This window comes from Pteropus vampyrus, unplaced genomic scaffold (genome assembly GCF_000151845.1).
Source record: "Pteropus vampyrus isolate Shadow unplaced genomic scaffold, Pvam_2.0 Scaffold16, whole genome shotgun sequence".
In the NCBI taxonomy this organism is placed as follows: Eukaryota; Metazoa; Chordata; class Mammalia; order Chiroptera; family Pteropodidae; genus Pteropus; species Pteropus vampyrus.
In genome coordinates this window covers 9,249,286-9,272,359 of record NW_011888797.1, presented here as the reverse complement: position 1 = coordinate 9,272,359, position 23,074 = coordinate 9,249,286, and the positions used below count along the sequence as shown (strand labels likewise).

Here is a 23,074-nt window from a genome sequence, read left to right as displayed (position 1 = left end):
TGCTATGTAGAGTAGACCTTCAAAGTATGCTTTAATTTAACAGATGCTTAAAGGAGCCTCAGCCATGATTTGGTCCCAGCTCTCTCACTTTATAGATACGTTTCGTAGAGAGATTGTGACTTACCCTGATTACATAAGTTATTTGTATAGCCAAGCATAAAACCCAGCTAACCATTATTTCATTATCTCTCTTAGCATTTAATTAAAATCCACATCTGTCCTCAGATGATTTTCAAGAAGTAATGAAAAGTATTTTTTTTTCCCCCTGTGCTCACAGTGAAAATTGGAAGTTAGGGGAAAATACCCTAGTTTTATACCCTAATTTACACCGAATTACACTTTTCTAAATATACATATTTACAAACGATCTTAGCATGTACATTCTCCCATATACATTAGTATCCATATTCTCATGAAATTCATCTTTATGTTATTGAAGTTGTTTTCTTGAAATCTGGTCTATTAGAGCATACTTTTCCATATGAATTATTTCTTGTCAAGTTTTTTTTTTTCTCTAATATCTTCCATATTTGGGGATTTTTTAAGTGTGGCCTACTTCTACCTTATTAAGATTTGCCTACTTCTGTGTTAAGCCAGCCAACCAAATATTTGTTGATAGTTCTCATTTCTTTAGTTCACAATATATGATTTCATTTAGAGAGAGAGATGATTTTTTTTGTATTCGTTGAGAAAAACACTCTTGAATTTTTTTTTATCTTCTTACTGGATTCCCTTATCAAGCTAAACAGAAGTAATTCAGTGACCTTGCCAAAATATTTTTTTGACCCATGGCCCCTTGTTGATGAAGAGAATTAATAGTAATGTTATTGTCATTTTTAGTTCCCATCTTAAAGCATTACTGGGAGGAAAAAGTTGGTCACTAGTGCTGAAATAGTATCCAGAATCACTAATGAAAAATAAGAATACATTGTGAGGTTAACTGTTGCTTTAAGCCTAATAAAACTGTAGCTTTTAAAACTTTATATCCCTTCCCCCCATTTCATCAAAGATTTCTTGAAATATTATCCCTGGAAAAAACAACTTTATATTCCCCATTCCATATGTGAAGGAGCAAAGGATGCTTCTTAAAAAACACACAAACAAAAAACCCTGTTGTTTCACCTTGAGTTTGTTCTTCTCTCTGTACATTTTTCCATCTATAGGAATCTATCAAGGTGAGTTTAGCTCTTGTTTCCTCAGAAGGGCAGGTTAGAAATAGAAAGAGCAGAGAGTGTATCTAGTATAAAAAGTGAGCTGAGCCATAGCTTGAAGAGATGACGTGAGGGAAAAGAGTTGAAGTTGCTGATTTTGTTTTAAGCTATATTAATTGAGGCTATTGATTGCGGAGGTTTTTAAAATCTCGTTCCTTGTTCTGTTCTAAGGCCATAATCCCTGCTAGCCGTTTTCTTCCTTTCTGTTTCTTTTATGGCACGTTCCTCTCCGGAGAACTGATCTAGCAATTGTGCCCGTCATTTATAAAGTGATTCCCACCCCCTACCCCAGGATAAGACTTGGGAGTGTAGCAGACAGTGTACGTATCCACCTGCCCTCCTTTTTTTTTTTTTTTTTTTTGGACTGGTAGAAATGGCATGGTTCACCCTAATTCACTTTTTCAATGGGATAACAAACTGCTCCTAATTCTCATCCTGTGAAAAGCATGCTTGCATCCAAAGGAAAGAAAAGGCTGGTGGGCCCCTTAGCGGGCTTTTTGTATGATTGTTTTCCTTCCACAGCTGTGTTTTTTGAACTGCTCTTCCTGTGTTCTGTTATAGAATAGTCTTACAGGAACCAATCATTAGCGCTAAAATACCTCAGGTAGGAGTGCCAGTGTGACCTGCCAATCAATCAGATTGTGGATTGCAGTGAAACAAATTGAATTATACTAACCATTCCAGCTCCACGTTAGAGATGGGAACAGAGGCTTTTTTGGACAATCAAGACTTGTGAGCGTGTGATCTAAGCCCTGCTACCTCAGCAGTGCACACAGTCAAGTTCCACACACGACGGCACTTCCTCCAAAATGAAGTGCCCCTGTCCCGTTGCCACGTGTCCACACCGGGCGTGTCAGATGCACTGTCCCATCACTGCCACCTCTTTTACTTTGTCAATCACATTGAACAGTGGTGTTTAACCTAGTCTTATGTTTGGAGATCATTAGCCGTTGAGGGGACATTTTTTCACTTCTGTGAAAGAAATGAGGAAAGGGAGGAAGCAGAATCTTTCCAGACGGGACTCCTGAATCCCACACTGGGCCCTGTAGTGACATCATAGTGATAATTGGACCGTGCTGTTAAACGAGGTTGAGGTTCCCTTAAAAAGCTGCACCTATAATGACTCTGCAACAGAAACATGTATTTCCCTCCCTCTTTTCCTTTGACCGTCAAACAAGGTCAAGAGGAAACTAAATGTTCAGTTGCTTAAGGCCTTTCTTTACCAAAAGGTCCACAGCCAGTGGGTCTCTTTTCTTAAGAGCTGTAGAGTGGCAGAATTAGCAACCTAGACTCTTCTTATAAAGATTGGACTGTCATACAATAGTTGTTGATTCTGCCAGTCATGTTACCATGTAATCTGTTACTTAAACTATATAACTATAGTTTCATGATTGGATTGCCACACATTACTTAAAATGTGAACAAAATGATCTAACTGACAAAGAGTCAAAGTTTTTGAGTTTCGAAGTCTTTTATTGGGACCTCTCCAAATGTCCTTTTTCTGAATGCAAGCTTGGTCTAACCACCAAGTCATTGAGAAACAATTTTGTAAGAAAACTTGTCGGCTTGAAATTATTCCTCGATCCTAGGTTACAATTGTTTGGAAATACTTTCTCCACCCTTACCTCTCAAAAGCAATAAAGGTACCATTGTAGTGAACTATTTCCACAGCCTGCCGGAGATTCTCTGGCAATCTAAAAATGTTAATGCATTTTTAGAGTACACTCTGTATTTCATGAAGTAGATGATCCTCCAGGGGACTGTGGGTGACTGTACACACCTCTGCTATGTAGAGTAGACCTTCAAAGTATGCTTTAATTTAACAGATGCTTAAAGGAGCCTCAGCCATGATTTGGTCCCAGCTCTCTCACTTTATAGATACGTTTCGTAGAGAGATTGTGACTTACCCTGATTACATAAGTTATTTGTATAGCCAAGCATAAAACCCAGCTAACCATTATTTCATTATCTCTCTTAGCATTTAATTAAAATCCACATCTGTCCTCAGATGATTTTCAAGAAGTAATGAAAAGTATTTTTTTTTCCCCCTGTGCTCACAGTGAAAATTGGAAGTTAGGGGAAAATACCCTAGTTTTATACCCTAATTTACACCGAATTACACTTTTCTAAATATACATATTTACAAACGATCTTAGCATGTACATTCTCCCATATACATTAGTATCCATATTCTCATGAAATTCATCTTTATGTTATTGAAGTTGTTTTCTTGAAATCTGGTCTATTAGAGCATACTTTTCCATATGAATTATTTCTTGTCAAGTTTTTTTTTTTCTCTAATATCTTCCATATTTGGGGATTTTTTAAGTGTGGCCTACTTCTACCTTATTAAGATTTGCCTACTTCTGTGTTAAGCCAGCCAACCAAATATTTGTTGATAGTTCTCATTTCTTTAGTTCACAATATATGATTTCATTTAGAGAGAGAGATGATTTTTTTTGTATTCGTTGAGAAAAACACTCTTGAATTTTTTTTTATCTTCTTACTGGATTCCCTTATCAAGCTAAACAGAAGTAATTCAGTGACCTTGCCAAAATATTTTTTTGACCCATGGCCCCTTGTTGATGAAGAGAATTAATAGTAATGTTATTGTCATTTTTAGTTCCCATCTTAAAGCATTACTGGGAGGAAAAAGTTGGTCACTAGTGCTGAAATAGTATCCAGAATCACTAATGAAAAATAAGAATACATTGTGAGGTTAACTGTTGCTTTAAGCCTAATAAAACTGTAGCTTTTAAAACTTTATATCCCTTCCCCCCATTTCATCAAAGATTTCTTGAAATATTATCCCTGGAAAAAACAACTTTATATTCCCCATTCCATATGTGAAGGAGCAAAGGATGCTTCTTAAAAAACACACAAACAAAAAACCCTGTTGTTTCACCTTGAGTTTGTTCTTCTCTCTGTACATTTTTCCATCTATAGGAATCTATCAAGGTGAGTTTAGCTCTTGTTTCCTCAGAAGGGCAGGTTAGAAATAGAAAGAGCAGAGAGTGTATCTAGTATAAAAAGTGAGCTGAGCCATAGCTTGAAGAGATGACGTGAGGGAAAAGAGTTGAAGTTGCTGATTTTGTTTTAAGCTATATTAATTGAGGCTATTGATTGCGGAGGTTTTTAAAATCTCGTTCCTTGTTCTGTTCTAAGGCCATAATCCCTGCTAGCCGTTTTCTTCCTTTCTGTTTCTTTTATGGCACGTTCCTCTCCGGAGAACTGATCTAGCAATTGTGCCCGTCATTTATAAAGTGATTCCCACCCCCTACCCCAGGATAAGACTTGGGAGTGTAGCAGACAGTGTACGTATCCACCTGCCCTCCTTTTTTTTTTTTTTTTTTTTTTGGACTGGTAGAAATGGCATGGTTCACCCTAATTCACTTTTTCAATGGGATAACAAACTGCTCCTAATTCTCATCCTGTGAAAAGCATGCTTGCATCCAAAGGAAAGAAAAGGCTGGTGGGCCCCTTAGCGGGCTTTTTGTATGATTGTTTTCCTTCCACAGCTGTGTTTTTTGAACTGCTCTTCCTGTGTTCTGTTATAGAATAGTCTTACAGGAACCAATCATTAGCGCTAAAATACCTCAGGTAGGAGTGCCAGTGTGACCTGCCAATCAATCAGATTGTGGATTGCAGTGAAACAAATTGAATTATACTAACCATTCCAGCTCCACGTTAGAGATGGGAACAGAGGCTTTTTTGGACAATCAAGACTTGTGAGCGTGTGATCTAAGCCCTGCTACCTCAGCAGTGCACACAGTCAAGTTCCACACACGACGGCACTTCCTCCAAAATGAAGTGCCCCTGTCCCGTTGCCACGTGTCCACACCGGGCGTGTCAGATGCACTGTCCCATCACTGCCACCTCTTTTACTTTGTCAATCACATTGAACAGTGGTGTTTAACCTAGTCTTATGTTTGGAGATCATTAGCCGTTGAGGGGACATTTTTTCACTTCTGTGAAAGAAATGAGGAAAGGGAGGAAGCAGAATCTTTCCAGACGGGACTCCTGAATCCCACACTGGGCCCTGTAGTGACATCATAGTGATAATTGGACCGTGCTGTTAAACGAGGTTGAGGTTCCCTTAAAAAGCTGCACCTATAAGGACTCTGCAACGGAAACATGTATTTCCCTCCCTCTTTTCCTTTGACCGTCAAACAAGGTCAGTGAGCCCATTCAGGCCGTAATGCACTATTAGGTTTGCTGATAGCTGGATGCGAGAAAAGAGAAAAACAATAGATAGCTTTTCACAGTTGAGTTAGTTTAGTTATGTAGGTGCCCAGTGAGATCTTAGAAATGAACTGCTTTGGGGGAGATGTGGACAGTAGAGTGAAAGATTTAATTCATTAAAGATGATCCCTCATCTAGCATAGAATTAGTAAGTAGAGATACCAAGTTGAGTCGTAACAATTTCTTAATCTCAATTTTAAATAAAATAAAATTTAAATACTTACAGCATTTTTTCATTACTGCTTTCAAAGTAGGTAGGTTTCCCAATCAGCAGTGCGATAGTATTTCATTACTATAAGTTTTAGTATTCACATCTGTGTTATTCACATTCAGTGAAAGGTACCATGTTGCCACATAAGAATTCTGTCCCCTAAAGAGAACAGTCTAGAGCTACGGTTCTCAGCTGGAGCGGGGAGGAGGCGAGGGAAAGGGGGAGTTAGAAACGTGTAGGGACAGGCAACACGACTCACAGAGGGTCAGCGTTCAGCACACGCCAGTGGGAATCGGTCTCTGCTCTGCTGCAGTGATGTTAAGCACCGCACTTGCCATTCTCCCCACACACCTTGCCTCCCCCTCCGCCCCACTCTTGCTCTCTAAACCTACACACCACATGTAGGGAACAAGCTTTCATTTTGTCTGCTGGTCTTGAAATATACACTCTTCTCCTCAGTGTCATAATGTCGTTGTCTTCCAGGTAGAATGAAGGTGTCTTGACATCACATGCTCACCAAAGTCCTGTTTTAATGTAAACCTAAAACGAAAATATGATCAAATAAAAAGCTAGATTAAAATCAAGACCAGGGGGAAGTCTGCCAGTGTGAGATTAAGCTAAGAGTTATGCAGATAAAGGTCAAATATAGGAGGGACGATAAGTAGAACCCTTTCATTTTGTTCTAGTTTAAAACACAACTGCAAACCTGTGCAGAAAAATCATGTGGTCAGTGTGGCAATGTCAAAAAGTTAATTAGATTACAAACTAGATTCAGAGTGCAATAGAAGAGCCCTAGGAGGTGACATTGAGCCATGGAAAACTGAGACTTTAACAACCACACAAGGAAGGATCTTAAAGGTAACAGCATTTTCCTTTGAGAAAATTGGAAGTTGAAGGCAGAGATATGTTATGGCTATGTGAAAAGATACAATGCTTAAGCAGGAGATATGTTAGAAGAACACTGGACTAGAATGGATGGGTGTTGAGAGGGCCAGTGTACAAGTGAGTGCTGCGGGTCAGGACTGAGTCAGGGTGTCAGGATGAGGAGGGCGGAAGAGGGGAGTGAGGTAGCATCAGGCTGCCCCGGCTGGGAACCCTAGGAGTTGTTCAGGAGGAGTCACAAAGGAATGAGAAAGTAATTATTTTTAAAGGGGCAGATGTGTGTTTGGATCAGGCTTAGCCATGCCGAATTTACCCAGCTCTCAGGGTTCCCCAAAGCTGTCTGTGTGTGCCCTCCGACATTAGGGTGTGCTGTGGCCATGCTAATCCCCATTTTTTGTTTTATTTCAAATCACACACAGATAGAATCTGCAAACTGCTTCAGATCAAACAGGTCTGATTGTGTGTAAATACATATGTCCTTTTTAATTTTTATTATTAATGGTTGCTTCAGTTCTGCATCAGTGCATGGTTAAAAGCGATACACATCAGCTATTTCATGACTTCATATCTCCAAATGAATTATTTCTCCTCTTTTTTTTTTTTTTTGTTTGTTTGTTTGTGCAGTCAGCTGAAGAAATGTTAACATCTCACTCTAAATCTCTCAGTGGAGTCTCTGTTCCCTTCTCTGATATAACAGATGGGTTACTGCTTGTTACAATTATTAACATTGTGGTGTGGGCCAGGGGTAGGGTGGGCAAGATTTACTATTTCTTTGGGCTGGGGAGGGGCCAGTCGTTAGGGTATGGAATGTTAACTCAAGTGGTGACTGACTGTTTCCGTAATACCAGGTCGTTGTGGCTGCACGCTCTAGTAATTGAGGCTGTGTACTTCACCGAGCTTGTGGTAGAGCCTAGGGCAAACCGCTGTCCCAAGAGAATGCTGGGATAGATAGAGTTAGCCATTACGAGTCTGAACGTGGTGATTTTGCTGGTTGTTTTAGCTCCAGATGTTGGCATGCTTAGTTTTTAATGTGATTAATAAATGTGGCGCCATATCCCCTCCCCACGCCTGAACCCTGTCTCTCCTCCCCCTTTCCCCACCCTTGTTCTTTTTGAAAAACTTAAGAAACAGTAATGAAAACCTTGGTGTTTCAAACTGCACTTTGTTCTCATGTTGCATAAAAGACATTACGTTTGCTAGTAGGAGTAAAATTCAAAAAAGTTTCTCAGCCTGGCATCTTTATGCACTCAAAATCCGGACTCGAAATAAATATCTCTGAATTATCTTTATATTGTATTTTACATTATGTGATGTATTTTGTTGAATAACCAATTTAAGCAGGAGATGAAATACTTTGCAGCAAGAATACCTCTAAGAGGAATAAATCCACGATATACAATTTAATTTTTCTAATTTGGGGGGAATTATCAATGACTTACCAGAGTAGTTTATAAGGATATTACCTGCTGGTCCTAAACACAGACTCCCTTTAAAGGGCCTCTCTGTAGACCGTTATCATAAAGTAATTAGAGTAGTCCCGTCGAAATATCTGCTTTTACAAAAAAAAATTAACGTAGTTTTTCTTAATGCTGATATTCTTCTCGAGCCTTTTGTCAATAAAATGTTTGCACCCCTGTCCTGTTTTCCTGAATTTGAATAGCAGAGAACCCCATCAAATTCACACACCAGAGTCAGAGTTCACTTACAGCAGAAGGAAACGACCACAGCTAGAGGAAGCTTTTCCCACAGTCTGATCCGTTTTAAATCGTTTTGAGTCATGGTGACATTGCCCCCAAAGCACTGAGGTCCTGAGGCTTCCTGCAGGCTGAGGAAAGTGAGGGAGGTGGCTCTGTCAGGAACCTCATACCGAACCTGTTTTTGCAGAATCAGTGCAGTGCGGCCGAAAGCTGTGTTGATTTGATACACTCCCCAGTGTCCGACTTACCGAGAGTCTGGACCATACTTTGGGGCCTCAGAATCCCTTAACCCGTTTCCCGTTTGCCCCAAGAACACTCCCCGGCGGCGCTTGCGGCTGCATTTTCCCCCAAGATGACTCGCGGGTTACAGTCCTAACCTTGCCCCGAGTTTGCCATGAAATATCTCGCTTTTATTATTATTTTCGCATCTCTAGTATATCGATAGTCTTTGGAAACAAATGACATCATTCTACTTATAGCGTTCTATTTTTAGTAGTGGTAGTTCCATTTACAAAATATGGTAATTCTCGATGGCTGAAAATGAAGATCCTAGAAAACGTAGCATTCTTATGTGTGATGTAAAAATGGTTCCCGAACAGTTAGACGAAGATTCATTTGATGAATCTGATTTGTGTACACATTTCTGTTGCATTAGGATTAGAGACAAGTTCTGTTTAGAAATAACTCCAAGAACAAGTTTTATATTTTATTTCCACATTGAAAACCAGTCAGATTTGCTTCAGCCTCAAAGAGCATGTTTATGTAAAATTTAATGCTAGCAGTGAGCTGCACTTTTTTTTTTTTTTTTTGGTTTTAACTACTTTTATTACCTTGGCTTTAACAATTTTTAAAGATTATTTTGGTGTTTGAGGGAATGCTGGAGACAAACCACATAATGATTGTTTACCACATTATCCTGGTTTACAAAGAAGTTTTATTAAAGATAACACTACTGTAGATGTCACAGTAGCAAACTTTAATTCTAAACTAATGGAACCATCTCTAGTTATAATGAAAAATTGAGCCTTTTAGATTCACATAAAGTTAAAAATTTCAGCTATAATGATTAGCTAGTTTTTTTTTTAACAAATACTTTTACTGTTTCATTGCCTTTTTAGAGATTTTTTAAAAATCAGTTAAAGAGACACGTTAGTTTATAAATAATGTACATATGCATGTGTACATGTTGCAGCCTGAATGTTCAGCTTTGCCCAAGTCGATCTGGCCTGCCCATTCCCCTAGATCTGCCCAGAATGCGGAGGGAACATGTTGATCACACATAGCCCCCAAGGATGCTTTCTGCCATATCCCTGTCATTGCCACCTCATTGTCAGTGTTTGGTAATATTAATTAGAATTTTCTTATTTATGTTAATATCTGTAGAAGAATTTGTAATCGAGAAAGAAATGTTTACTTTTCTAAATCATTCCGTAGAAGAACAAAGGAATAATATATAACCACTGAGAGCCAATCGGATTTTTTTAACGTACATTTAAAACTACTTCTGATGACTTCAAGCCGATAAATTTAAAGAGCAAGAGTAAATTTTCCTTCAGCATGCAGTTTCTTCAGTTAGAGAAAGCATAAATTATATAAGAAAGAAGCAAGAAGCTTTAGAAGCCTTTATTATTATCAGTCCTAAGACATGATACAGAAGTAAATTTGAAATGTCTTGTGTAGATTTAGTAAAAAGTGAACATTTGAAGGAATAGGAAGTAGAAAGCACGGGACAGAAAGCTTCAGATGTCCGTGAGAAATAAACACACTAATATACAGAAACGAAACGTGCTGTCGTTCATGAGTGAAATGGTATTAGAATGGACTAGTTGAACATAGTTATATTTGATAAGGAAAAGCAATAATAATTCACACCTGAATTAGATTTAGATAGAATATATGAATTCTAGAAGGGTAAAGAAAAAAGAAAAGGTAGAGCTTGCCACCTGGTAGTGGCCTGTTGGTGTGGCCGCTGTGATTGCCTTTGGACTACCCTGTGGATAAGCGCATGGGTTCACCCGACAGAGCAGACCTTTGTTTGCAGTGTTTGGTTCATCGAAACTGAGCCGAAATCGCAGGACATAAGCATTTGAAACTCTTCAGTGCTGAGAGGGTGTTTGAGCCATTAGAAGAAAAGCTCCTGAGCCTCCTGTGAGTTCAGGTTGTGAGAATCTCAGAATCTTTTAAGGAAGGAGAATAAATGCAATTAAATGCTTGGTGGGGGTGGGGGTGGGGGTGGGGGGCTGTCTTACTCTATTTTATCCAGCCAAAGGAGTCTCAGCCATTTGTATCTGATTTGCCTGAGTCTGAAATACAGATTGGAGTTGGCAGACTTTTTCTACAAAGGGCCAAGTGGTAAATATTTTTGGTTTTGTAGGCCATACGGTCGCTGTCACAACTACTTTCAAAGACAGGTGGCAAGTTACATTGATTCACAGACCGAAGTTTGCCAGCCCCCAGTCTACGCTGGTTTTTCCTTCTGAATATTGTCTGACGAGCTTAGCCTCCTGGCAAATGTGCAGAGTCAATGGAGCACAGCCCTATGTGAACCTTTCTTTTATATACTGTAGTCAGTAAACCAATCCGAGTACACATCAGGGAATCTGAAGTTCACACATATAAATTTAATGTTTCCATTCTTTAATTTATACTTCCCATCAGTCAGATAAAATTCTCCGACTTCCTCTAAATAGTTTCCCTGTTGAAAGTTCCAGCAGAAGTAAGACAGATCCAAACTCATATCTTCATTTCTTAAATTTGAGAACAGGCACTACCAATATGGTTTATTTTAACGACTGTCACAAATTGGAAAGCACATCCCCGCGTTGGGCGGAGCTTACTCTTGTACAGAGGAATAACATGCAGACTGATGCAGTTTGAAACATTCTCTTCCCATGTGTGTGTCTGTGTTTGCGTCTGTCCCTGCGTCTGTCAGTCTGCGTGTGGGTGGGTGTATGTTCATCCGCCCTTCCAGGGGGAGAGGTAGCTGTAAAGTCAGTTCTCTTCTCTCCTGTAGGGCGGATATGCAGCCTACAGATATGCACAGCCCGCTACTGCAACCGCAGCCACGGCTGCTGCAGCCGCTGCTGCCGCTTACAGCGACGGGTACGTACGAACGTCAGCGAGCGCTGCACCGTCCCCAGGCGTCACCCTTCTCCTTCCCCACCTCCAGTGCAGCACCAGGACCTGCGGCTACCCGCACACCTGGGTTTCCTCAGGCCTTCTCCTGGTGGCCTCTCCTGCGAGTTGCACATGGCACTGACTCCTCTGCCCCCTCTCTCTTGTTCTCATCTCTTGGCTTTGACCCCAGTTTCCCTCTTTGTCACCTCCAATTCCCTTCTTTTCCATCTTAGAGAAGTACTTCAGAATTTTTCAGAGCACCGCATTTAGGAGTAGAAATAGGAAGGTTTTTTCCATTCTGCCAGTTTCCTAACGACCTTCCAAGACCACGTTACTCACAGTCCTCAGCACAGTAAACCCTTTAAGCTTTTTGGATCCCTCTCTTTTCTTCCTCTCCCTGATTGTATTTCTTCTTTCCAGTTATGGCAGGGTGTACACAGCCGACCCTTACCATGCCCTTGCCCCTGCCGCTAGCTATGGAGTTGGCGCTGTGGTAAGTATATGTACTGTTTTTTAAAAAATATTTTACTCCTTGTAACGTTTACCTACAGACTCAAAAGATCTAGGGCAGTAATAAGTTTAGCCCATCTTCCATTGCCAGAGTATCAAGACCACAGAGGAGTGTCTGGGAATTTCATATCACTTTCTTTCCCTGTGTGTTGTCATTCGAGCCACACTGCCTGGTTAAGGGCAGCAGAAAGGAGTGAATAGTGACATTGTGCCTTGAGTAATGGCATTGTTTGGGAGAGAAGGACGGGAACAACAGGTCGCTGTTTTACATTGGCGCAAACGTTAGATACAGGAGTTAGATGTAGACCTGTCGCGTAGTTTTGTTGGTAGGTGTTAGCAAAAGCTTCAGGGCATAAGACTCCTCAATTTTCGCTGTAAGCTTTTCAGAAAACCTTAATGTGTATAAGTTTCAAACGCAGATGCCAAAGGATGTGTCTGCTGTTCCTCGGCCTTCTGGTAGATAGAACTACCAAGTGAACGCCTTGTAAAGGTATTTTATAAGTAATATCTGTGACGAAATATGGTATTTTAATAGAAGTAAAGAAAAAAATCCACAGAGCTCATCTAGAATAACCTCCCCTAACCAAACACGAATCCTCACCGCATTATTTTTGTGTTGGCCTGGATGCCTCCATGCCCAGTCATCGGGACTGGCTCAGGCAAAGACAGGCCTTTCTGCATGACACCTCCCAGTGCCAGACATTCTCTGCAGTCCAGAAAGCGGCTGGGCCGTTGCCTACACGTGGACGAAGATTTTCAAGAGGGAGGCAGAATGATGTCAAATTTTAGACTTACAGGAATTTATAAATAAATAAAATTGTCTCCCTAAAGAAAAAAAGACTTAAAGGAATTTGAGCGAATGCGTTCTTGTCTCTCACTAAATTTCCACTAATGAAGATTTGTGGGAGGAAGTAATAGGGTCCGGGGGAAGGGTGCGTATTAGAATTGGTGCAATTTAATTGTTGGAGTTCCTGAGGTTTTATTTAGTGCTAACATGATGTAAGTCCTGTGCTAAAAGAATAACCCAAGGAGAGCTCTGTTCCTAGGGAACTTCTATTTGAAAAGAGAAGCCCTTCGATAAATAAAACAAAAGAATAAAGCCCAGTTAAAACCCCCAGTGATAATATACATGTAAATTTGGATATATCAAAAAAAAAACAAGCTATCGGTATCTTTTCCAGATTATATAGGAAACATTATTAGTTGAGAGATTGATGACAGGTTTAAATCAGCACCACCTCAAACATAGGCTATGACAAAGATAGTGGTCAGAATTGACAGGTAATACGTAAGAAGGTAAAATCACAATTGTAGTGATGCGATCAAGGTAAGCAAAGACCCGACCCCTGCTTTTAAAACCACACTATGTACAGGCCAGTTTTGAACTGTATTGTGTTCTCCTTCTGTGCTAATTCATGGAAATATTGAAATAAACCATTATCACACTCTCTCCCTGAGAATCTCTCCCTGAGGTCCGCAGTAAATGTTGTGGGCTCTCATTTGAGCAGATTAGAGGCAGAAGTTGGTTTCCTGGCTTCACTGTACCAGGCGTCACCTAATCAGTTGTTTTAAAGCTTCTAAGGAAGCAGTTTTCCAAATCCCTCCTCAGGACAGTTGTCTTCATTTTTAATGCTTCTCTCATCAACCTTTTAACCATTTTTATGTCTTTAATTACTGCAGGCGAGTTTATACCGAGGTGGCTACAGCCGATTTGCCCCCTACTGAAGTGACGTGAGACCCCGCAAGTGGGACAGCCCCCCAGTTCACGAGGCCCGGCTATTGCAATATTTACTAGTAGAGGAACTCTATAGCACGATGAAGAGGAAAAACAAACAGACAAACAAACAAACAAAAAAAAACACAAAAAAAGAGAGAATACTTTTTTATACCTCACTATGTTCTTTGAATATGTATTTTTCCTTTAAATTTCTGCCTTTAATTCTTTTGTTCCAAAGATTGTGCATTTTTTCTTTTTTTTTTTCTTTTTTTTTTAACTGTGGTAAAAAAAAAAAAAAAACAAACAAACAAAAAAAAACACAAAAAAAGAGAGAATACTTTTTTATACCTCACTATGTTCTTTGAATATGTATTTTTCCTTTAAATTTCTGCCTTTAATTCTTTTGTTCCAAAGATTGTGCATTTTTTCTTTTTTTTTTTCTTTTTTTTTTAACTGTGGTAAAAAAAAAAAAAAAACAAACAAACAAAAAAAAACACAAAAAAAGAGAGAATACTTTTTTATACCTCACTATGTTCTTTGAATATGTATTTTTCCTTTAAATTTCTGCCTTTAATTCTTTTGTTCCAAAGATTGTGCATTTTTTCTTTTTTTTTTTCTTTTTTTTTTAACTGTGGTAAAAAAAAAAAAAAAACAAACAAACAAAAAAAAACACAAAAAAAGAGAGAATACTTTTTTATACCTCACTATGTTCTTTGAATATGTATTTTTCCTTTAAATTTCTGCCTTTAATTCTTTTGTTCCAAAGATTGTGCATTTTTTCTTTTTTTTTTTCTTTTTTTTTTAACTGTGGTAAAAAAAAAAAAAAAACAAACAAACAAAAAAAAACACAAAAAAAGAGAGAATACTTTTTTATACCTCACTATGTTCTTTGAATATGTATTTTTCCTTTAAATTTCTGCCTTTAATTCTTTTGTTCCAAAGATTGTGCATTTTTTCTTTTTTTTTTTCTTTTTTTTTTAACTGTGGTAAAAAAAAAAAAAAAACAAACAAACAAAAAAAAACACAAAAAAAGAGAGAATACTTTTTTATACCTCACTATGTTCTTTGAATATGTATTTTTCCTTTAAATTTCTGCCTTTAATTCTTTTGTTCCAAAGATTGTGCATTTTTTCTTTTTTTTTTTCTTTTTTTTTTAACTGTGGTAAAAAAAAAAAAAAAACAAACAAACAAAAAAAAACACAAAAAAAGAGAGAATACTTTTTTATACCTCACTATGTTCTTTGAATATGTATTTTTCCTTTAAATTTCTGCCTTTAATTCTTTTGTTCCAAAGATTGTGCATTTTTTCTTTTTTTTTTTCTTTTTTTTTTAACTGTGGTAAAAAAAAAAAAAAAACAAACAAACAAAAAAAAACACAAAAAAAGAGAGAATACTTTTTTATACCTCACTATGTTCTTTGAATATGTATTTTTCCTTTAAATTTCTGCCTTTAATTCTTTTGTTCCAAAGATTGTGCATTTTTTCTTTTTTTTTTTCTTTTTTTTTTAACTGTGGTAAAAAAAAAAAAAAAACAAACAAACAAAAAAAAACACAAAAAAAGAGAGAATACTTTTTTATACCTCACTATGTTCTTTGAATATGTATTTTTCCTTTAAATTTCTGCCTTTAATTCTTTTGTTCCAAAGATTGTGCATTTTTTCTTTTTTTTTTTTCTTTTTTTTTAACTGTGGTAAAAAAAAAAAAAAAATAATGCATTTCCATGTCTGTATGTCCGTGCTTAGCTTATTCTATCAATCACGGAAGAGGCAGTTAATGAGGAAGGAGAGACGTAAGGAGCTGATAAATGCAATCTGATCAGAAATCAGACAATAACCAAAGTGCGTCTGGTGCTGAACGGCTGGGGGACAAGCAGAAGCGGAAGAGATCTTTCTGCAGCCGGATATTCTTCTAGTCTTCTGAGTTTCTGGTCTTTGGCAGGCAATTCTGACCGGCTGTGGCTGGAATCCACATGCTGATAGATGATAGGAATTTGTGCTTGCAAAGCAGGAGAATTAAAAAAAGACACTTTCCTCTCTTCTTCCCTCCCGTCTTCTTCATTCTTCTTACAGGCATCTTACGTGCACAGCCTGAGACAGTTGGCACAGTTTTTGGAATTATAGTATTAATATTTCCAAACGTGCTCTCAGACTGTGGATAATAAACACCTCATTAGGAAACCAATCTCAGAATGAACTCTGGGGTATGAAAATAATCATTTTTTTCCTTTCCTGTCACCCTAGCACTCCTTTAATTGAACCAAGCTTAGTTCATCTATCCTTTTATTAACACCCTGTTCCCATGTCCTCAAGATTCAGGAATTTAGGACCCAGGGACAGAAGAACAAGTAGCCAGTGGCCAGATTTCCTCCAGGTATCTGGGCACAGCTTGAGGACTGGCAGCGCAAATTGTCGAGAAGCCAGTAAAGAGGGTGAAGAAGAGAAAGGGATATTAGACCGTGTCTGGCAAGGCTCTGTGACATTCCCAGTCTTTCTCTTGCGTCAGAAAGTCAGTGCAAAGTATAGAACATATACTGAAGGCTCTGTTGGCAGAAAATAAAGCACCGAGTCCTAGGTCGGCTGTCCCTGGAGGTTCTGGTGAGTCGGACATGAAAGGGCAGGCAAAGGCACTTTGTACCAGCTCCAAAGCCATAGGAATCTCATCTTCCAGAGCCTTTATGAGTCACTTCGCTTTCCACACCTTGAGCCTTCGTGGCCATTCCACCCAGCTTCTCATTACCCTCCAAAGACCCCCAGCTGAGCACCTGGACCACTTGGTGGGCACGAACACTACAGACCATAAGATTGGAGCCCCTGGGGTCGCTCCCCTCCCGTGTTGGAAGGAGGGTCTGAACTGGTCAGAAGGAGTCATGTGGTGGCAATGGCGGTGAGTCACTGCTCTTGCTATCTGGCTTCAGTTCTTATATATATATATATATATATATATTCATTCAAGGTAGGGGAGAGACAGTTTCTCTTCTAGCTATTAGCCGTTAATGGTAAAGGCAAGGGTCCTGCAGCATTTCCAAAATGAAGGCATTAGGAAATAGAAAAGCACGGTCTGTTTGGCTCCCTGGCCTGGTCACATTGGTACTAGGGTGACCTCTCACCCGAGGGATAGCTGCTAAAGGGAGTAATTCAGAGACATGGAGCTTCCGGCTTGTTAGGGCTTTGCTTTTGGTTTGGTTTTTTTTTACTTCTGCCTCCACACATTCTTGACTGATTCGTGTCCCTGAATTAAAATGACTGACACATGACAGCATCAAGCATTTCTGTAAGCAGAGTAATGTCTCTGGGAAGGACTGGCCTGTCGTGTATAATACATATCTCTCCCCCTTGGGAATCCTCTCCCCTGAAACGGGGAGACAGCAAGAAAGCTGGAGGCCTCGAGGCAATCTTATCGATTCTGGGGAGGAATGCGTAGGATAGGGGACTCCAGACAGCCCAGTCCATAGGCCACTTTTTAAGGGTTCCCCTCCCCAAGCCAAAGTTTGGTTTGTTGCTGTTAAGACAATTTTTGTTGCATGTATATAAATATTTTAGTTAGAGGAGGGGCAACGGGATGTGGGGCTCTCAGTTTTAGGGAGTGGGGGCAGGGACGATTTTTTTCTTTTGCTTTCGTTTTGAGGGAGAGCTTTTACTGACTGAAGAAACAGAAATTTCCGGTCACGTTTAAATAGGGGCCATTCTCACAAAACGGCAAGCCACTACTCGGTGGAAACAAGGCCAAATGCTAAATGGTGTGTCCGCAGCAGGGGAGAATAGGGCGATGAGTTTAAGAGTCTTCTCTTTTCCAGGAAGAGATAAAGGATGGTGGGAAAGGTAGAGAAGGCAGCTTCCAACAGCCCTTTATAAGAGGCAGAAGCTTGAGCTTGAGGTAGCTTTTGCGTGTTTCAGTTCAGCTGGTTCTGGCTGAGGACCCCGAGGGCAAGCTCCATGTTTTCCAGTGGCTTCTGCGCTTCCAGGCACGGTTCTAGTACTGCTTCCTCCAGCTCCCCTTCCCGAGAAAGACTGAATAGAGTTCTGCTCTCCACTGAAGGGCCTTTGGTTTTCCGTGTCAGCACTGGGAATTAGGGCTCTCACAGGCACCTAGGTTTGACGATATCCCCCACCCATACCTTTGAACTTTGAGACTCAATGCAGCCGATTTCACTAGAGGCAGGTTCCCCAAAGCACCGGTGCTTGCAGATCCCTGACTCTGGTTCCCACTGGACTGAGCAACAAAGAGAGTCTGGCATCTTGTGAGTTCGTTAGAGGATGCTGGTTGATAATTCCAAAAAGCTTATTGATGCTGAATCACAGTACGGGGATGATTTCGACAGCTTTACTTTAGCTTGTGATGTGGACTTTCTAAGCATCTTACTCTTCGAAGCTGGGCTCCTTTAAGGAGACCAGAAGTCTAGTGAAAACCTTTATCTGAATATCTGCCTTTCAACCCAGAGAGCTGTCCTTAGGTCTTCTCCCGATTTCCTGTGTTAGTAGTTCAGCTCCCATTAACCCAGATCAGCCTTTGTGATTCATCATTTTTCAGGCGCTCAGGTTTTACAAAACCTGCTATCAGCATCATCCTCCAGCAGCCCCAGTCAGATTGAGCCAATTTTATTTTTCTGGGAACATAAAAAAACTGGGGCTCAACTCTTAGTTTAAGTGGAGCTAGTGGAGAGCTGCTCCGTGGAAATCAATAATAGCAGCTTTTCCTCAAAAGCGTGGCTCCTCGGGCCGAACCGCTCTTAGTTTAGGTTTCGCCTTCCTGGAGATGTAGCAGGTCATCGGAGAATCACCGTCACCCGTGACTAGTCGCATAGCCTCCAGATAGGAGGGAGGTGTCAGCTTGGGATGGAAGCACCCCAAGGATTTGCAAGAAGGGCTTGAGAATCCCCTTCCCTCTGGCAGGAGAATGAGGCCAATCAAGGGACGGTCTGGAAGGCACTAGACGTGTACAGAGGGAAAAGGGGACACTTCGAGCCCTGCCCGTTTGCCAGGTCCAGTCGCTCCTCTGCTGCTTGCAGCCCTCTGGCACAGTGTGACATTTGCAGAACTGCAGGTTATTTTTTCCCCCAGATAATAGGAGGAAAGGGACTTTGGGGGGTGGGGAAGGGGTAGTGGTGTTTTAAAAGCATAAGTTACCTGTTTGCACTGTTTTAAGGTAGGAAAAAAATAGTGGGCAAGGTGAGCATCAGACGTAAATTTGTGTTTTTTTATTTTGTCATGCTCTTGAAAATGTTTGACCATTTGTAATAGACACCAGTGAAACTTGATTCTCCGTTGCATAAAACACTTTTTTTTTCTTTTTTGAAATGTCGACCCTCGTCTCTCCCTCTCCCCCTCCCTCTGCACTTCCTTCATACCTGCTTTACTGATCAGCCAGGCAGTAGCCATCGAGAGCTAGACGGAGCAAGAAGCAGGGCCCTTCCCAAGTGGGCCCTGGCTGTCCCAAGCCAGCGGGCGCCCTCTGGTCAGGGTGTGTGGTGGAGTCCCCGGCACCTGTCTTTCAAGTGAAACTCACAGACCAGACTACGTACAGCAGGGTCTCAGATTCCTGAATCCGATGCTCTTGGAGTGAGGAGCCGAGGCGTGGAGGGGAGCCCTCGAGTGTCGCGTTGGCTGTAGTAGCTGAGTTCTCGTCCACGTTACCGGCACTGTAGCCAGTTACAGTTTACTCAGGAAAACGGTAGATCAATTCAGCCATGGTAGTGCTGGTTGGCAGGGATTGGTAACTGAGAGAACTGCTCATCAGCCAGAACTCAAGCCTTGCCTTTAAGGAGACTGCCAGCGAGGCGCTTGGGCCTCCGTCTGGTGGTCACGTGCGCGCCAGCGTTGTGAGGGCTCAGCTCACGCTGGCAAGCAGAACGGGGACATCGCTTCTCCCTTCTCCTCCCCACCCCCCATCCCGTTATGGACACCCGATTCCCAGGGGGTCCATGAGTTTTTGAATTTTTAAAAAATCTTTTCAGTTTGGTTTTCCCGGGGACTGATAAGTGCTTTAAGCAATGTCTATGCCCCATCAAGACTCCCAGCTTAGGCATTTTCTTGTATTTTTCTGTTCACAGTATTTGTGTGTGTGTGTGTGTGTATGTGTGTGTGTGTGTGTGTGCGTGTGTGCTTATTTTGGCAGCTCATTTTGGCTGTATTATATATCGAGTGATGAATTGATCCTCTTTTTTTTTTTTCCCTGAGGGATATGAATTGTTTTTTCTTGTGTTATAATTCTGCTTGTGAGTAGCTGGAGCAACCTGGGGCTGACACAGTAAGCTAGGGCTGCAGAGTGTGGAGAGCCAGGGGGTCACTTGTCCCTGACGGGCTGGCCTACCAGAGTCTCTTCGCGCTTCAGTCCAAATCTTTACAAGGCTAAAAACGCCACAAAACCTCTTCCTCCCCACCCCTCACACCCCTCCCGTGGCAGGGACGGAACCATCCCTCCGCGCAACCATCCCTCCGCGCAACGTGCGGTTTCTCCAGCCCCGTCCCATTGTCATGGCAAAACAGGTACCTTTGGGGCTTGGGGGCATCACCTGGGATGCTTGTATAATTGACCACCTCGCCTTCTCTCCCACCTTCCTCCCCAGAATCACTTCCTAGGACACCCGAGCTGCTTGCCCAGGGTCCTGTTTCCCTGCGAACTCCAGAGAAGCACCCCAGGGCTTTGTGACAGTCTCCGATCCCCTCCCCTTCTCGTTAAGAATCATATTGTATAGTAGCTTTCAGACCATACAGTATTCATTGGGTTACTCTTATTATCAAGTAGCTGGAATTGTGAAGGTCGGAGTAGTTAGATCTTTAGCTTTTATTCCTTATTTTTTTGTATTACTATCCATGTGTATAAATTATTGATCATGTTGCTGGCTTTTATAAACTCTAAGCAAGGGAGGAGCACTGCCTCTGCCTTTGCAAATGGTAATGAAGCACTGTTTTTAAATAAAAGAGAGAAACACCATTCTTTGGCCTGTGTGTGTCGATCCTGATTCCCGTTGCCTCCCTTGGAGGCTCGAAAGATACAACTTGGATTTGACTTATTAGGATGGAAAAAGGAGGCGGCGAATGGGGCAGCGCTTCCTGGTGAGCCGGGACGTCAGTGAGGCCGAAGGCGGGAGCTGCGGGCGCCTCTGTCTGCAGCGTCCTCCAGCTCGTGAGCTCTACTGAATCTACACACCTACTTGGGTGCACACCCCTTCCTTCCCCTTCTGCTCTGGAAGAAGCGTGCTCCCTGTCAGGACCGACCCCGCACCTGTGCTGTGCATCCCCCCCTTTCCCGCCTTCTCGGGGTCCTTGCCTCGTGCCCTCCCGCGTGGATGACCTTTTCCTCTCTTGGTCCCGATGGCGTTTAAACATGCTTAAATCTCTTTAGCGTGTTTAAAAAATTTGCAAGATCCCAAGCCCTCTCCTTCATGGCAAACTTCTAGAATAAGCTTCCGCCTGCTAAATCCACTTACTCGCTCTTCACCCTGCTGCCTCCTGGCTTCTTCCAGGGCCCCAAAACGGCCCCCTTGTGACGACAGCAAATGGACAAAGGGACGCTTCTGGGCGTATATAACTAATGACATTCAGCTCTGCCGAGCGTTCTCAAGGCCCACCTGCATGTGGAACTGTGACAGGCCAGGGGGAGTGAGTTCCTGCACCGCCGCCACCCAGAGCAAGCGAGCATGCCTGGCCTCGGCTCCTTAGCTGGTCTCCCCCTGGTCTCCTCACTTCCAAGGTCTCCCCAGCCCCACCTACCGCCTGTGTCTGGTCTCAGCCGCTCTTACGATGTAAATTGCATCGTGAGGTTCCCTCATACAAAACGTGCCCTCGTCATCGTCAAGTCCTTCCCGGTCTGTGAGGCCCTGGGTGACATGCCCCCTCCTGGTTGGTTTACGTGTCTAGCGGGACTGGAATGGAAGCGCTGGGCATCAGGAACTGTGGTCTGTTCACTGCTGTATCTGTCTCCCGTGCCTGGCAATATAAGCATTTAATAAACCTTTGTTGAATTTTTTCAGTTTTTTGCACAAAGCGGTACAGTTTGCACCCTGCCTTCCTCCATATTGCCGCCCCCGATAGCAGTAGCGGACTCTCCAGAGCACTGAGGGTCCTTACGGAACGTGGGTTCAGTCTGCCCTGTGCCCCGAGGCGGGTGCTTGGGCTGGGGCGTCCCTCCTGGGGTCTCGGCCCCTGCACATCTCACTGGGCCTGCCACCGGCAAAGCCCTGACCACCCTTCCCCCGGGCCGTCCTGGGGGCTGTGTCTGCAGCAGGTAACCTCGAGGAAGGAGGCAATGCATCCCTCCGGGACAAAGGACAGTCTCGCTCACTACCTGCCAAGGAAGGTGGACTCTCAGGATTCCCCAGCTGCAATGCAGACCAAATGCACGCCCAGCGTCCACCCAGGCCGTGCCAGCCTCTGCACACCCCGTGGGGCTGGGGCCCAAGGGGAGCCGTGTCTGTGCTGACGCTCCTGCTGCCCGCCGCGCCATGAGCAGCGAAGCCCTTTGTCTCCGACCCAGTCTTGTGTCTTCCGCCAGAGCCCATGAAACAGCAACCTGACACCTGACGTGTCGGAAGCACTCAGTAAGTTCTCTGTCAGACGAAGCCCGGTGACCGCTGCTTCCGGTACCTTCCTCCAGTCAGTCCATCCTCTGCACTTTGATCTGGATGCTCCTAAAATAAATGTGACCGTATCGTTTGACCATATCCAAATTCTTGAGAAATTCTCATTTTCTAGAGTCCAAAATCTAAATTCCGTAAGTGGCACTGAAGGCCCCCCGCACGGGACTCGGGACTGAGGCCACCTTGCCCACCTGGTTTCTGTACGAGCAGTCTCTGCCCTGCTGTCACCAGCGCCTGTCCCCCAGACAAGCTGTGCTTGCTCACCCCTTGTCTCTGCTCCTCTACCCCCTCCAGGTGAAGGTGTCCTCAACCTCAGGGCTCTGTTAGGATGTCACTTCTTGACCTGCTACCGGGCTGAGTAGGGCCGGCCTCTGGCCAGGCCTGAGAGCATCCAAAGACGTGTCTTATTGGCTTGAACCCCTTCCACTCATGAAACTCTTCCCGTTTGACAGACTTCATGAGGCTTTTCCTTGACCTAAGCTCAGCCCAGCCCTGCAGCATTCATTAATCCCACAAACACCGGTGGTGACATGGAGCCGTGCACTGGCATCACTTCGACATAAGCTGAGTTTTCTGTCAGGGAATGTGTGCCCACATTTCCCCCACCAGTCAGAGCTTCCAGAGATCGAAGGACGGAGTCAGTCACGCCCGGCTCCCTCACACCTTGCTGGGGCACCTGCCGGAGCTCCCATCATGCAACGCATACAGAAGGTGCCATGGAGACACAGATGGGCACACAGCCAGAGATACGACAGGCACAGACACAGGGTGTGCTTCTGAGAATGAAACCCAACTTAGTGCCTGAAGATTTGACGTAAAACGCAGGATGACTTCAAGACCCCGTCAGAAAGGTGGTACCCTGCCTCGGGCTCCCGCTTCTGTGTCTCCACCGAGGGTGCTGGGACTGCACCC

General features: G+C 42.6%; 1 protein-coding gene across 16 annotated transcripts in view; it reads left to right on the top strand.

The window, feature by feature from the left end:
* Nucleotides 1–13,809, top strand: part of RBFOX2 (RNA binding fox-1 homolog 2) — a 252,781-nt gene extending 238,972 nt beyond the window's left edge. For 9 of the 16 annotated variants that reach the window (XM_023527399.1, XM_023527394.1, XM_023527392.1 and 6 more), the window contains 4 exons: nucleotides 1,773–1,815; nucleotides 11,257–11,345; nucleotides 11,781–11,853; nucleotides 13,551–13,809. In XM_023527399.1, coding sequence (XP_023383167.1) covers nucleotides 1,773–1,815; nucleotides 11,257–11,345; nucleotides 11,781–11,853; nucleotides 13,551–13,595 — 250 coding nt within the window. In that variant the 3' untranslated portion in view covers nucleotides 13,596–13,809. Of the gene's footprint in view, nucleotides 1–1,772; nucleotides 1,816–11,256; nucleotides 11,346–11,780; nucleotides 11,854–13,550 lie in introns of those variants that run through there. The other 7 variants (XM_011387275.1, XM_011387282.1, XM_011387270.1 and 4 more) reach the window with 2 other exon arrangements.
* The last annotated feature ends 9,265 nt before the right edge of the window (nucleotides 13,810–23,074 follow it).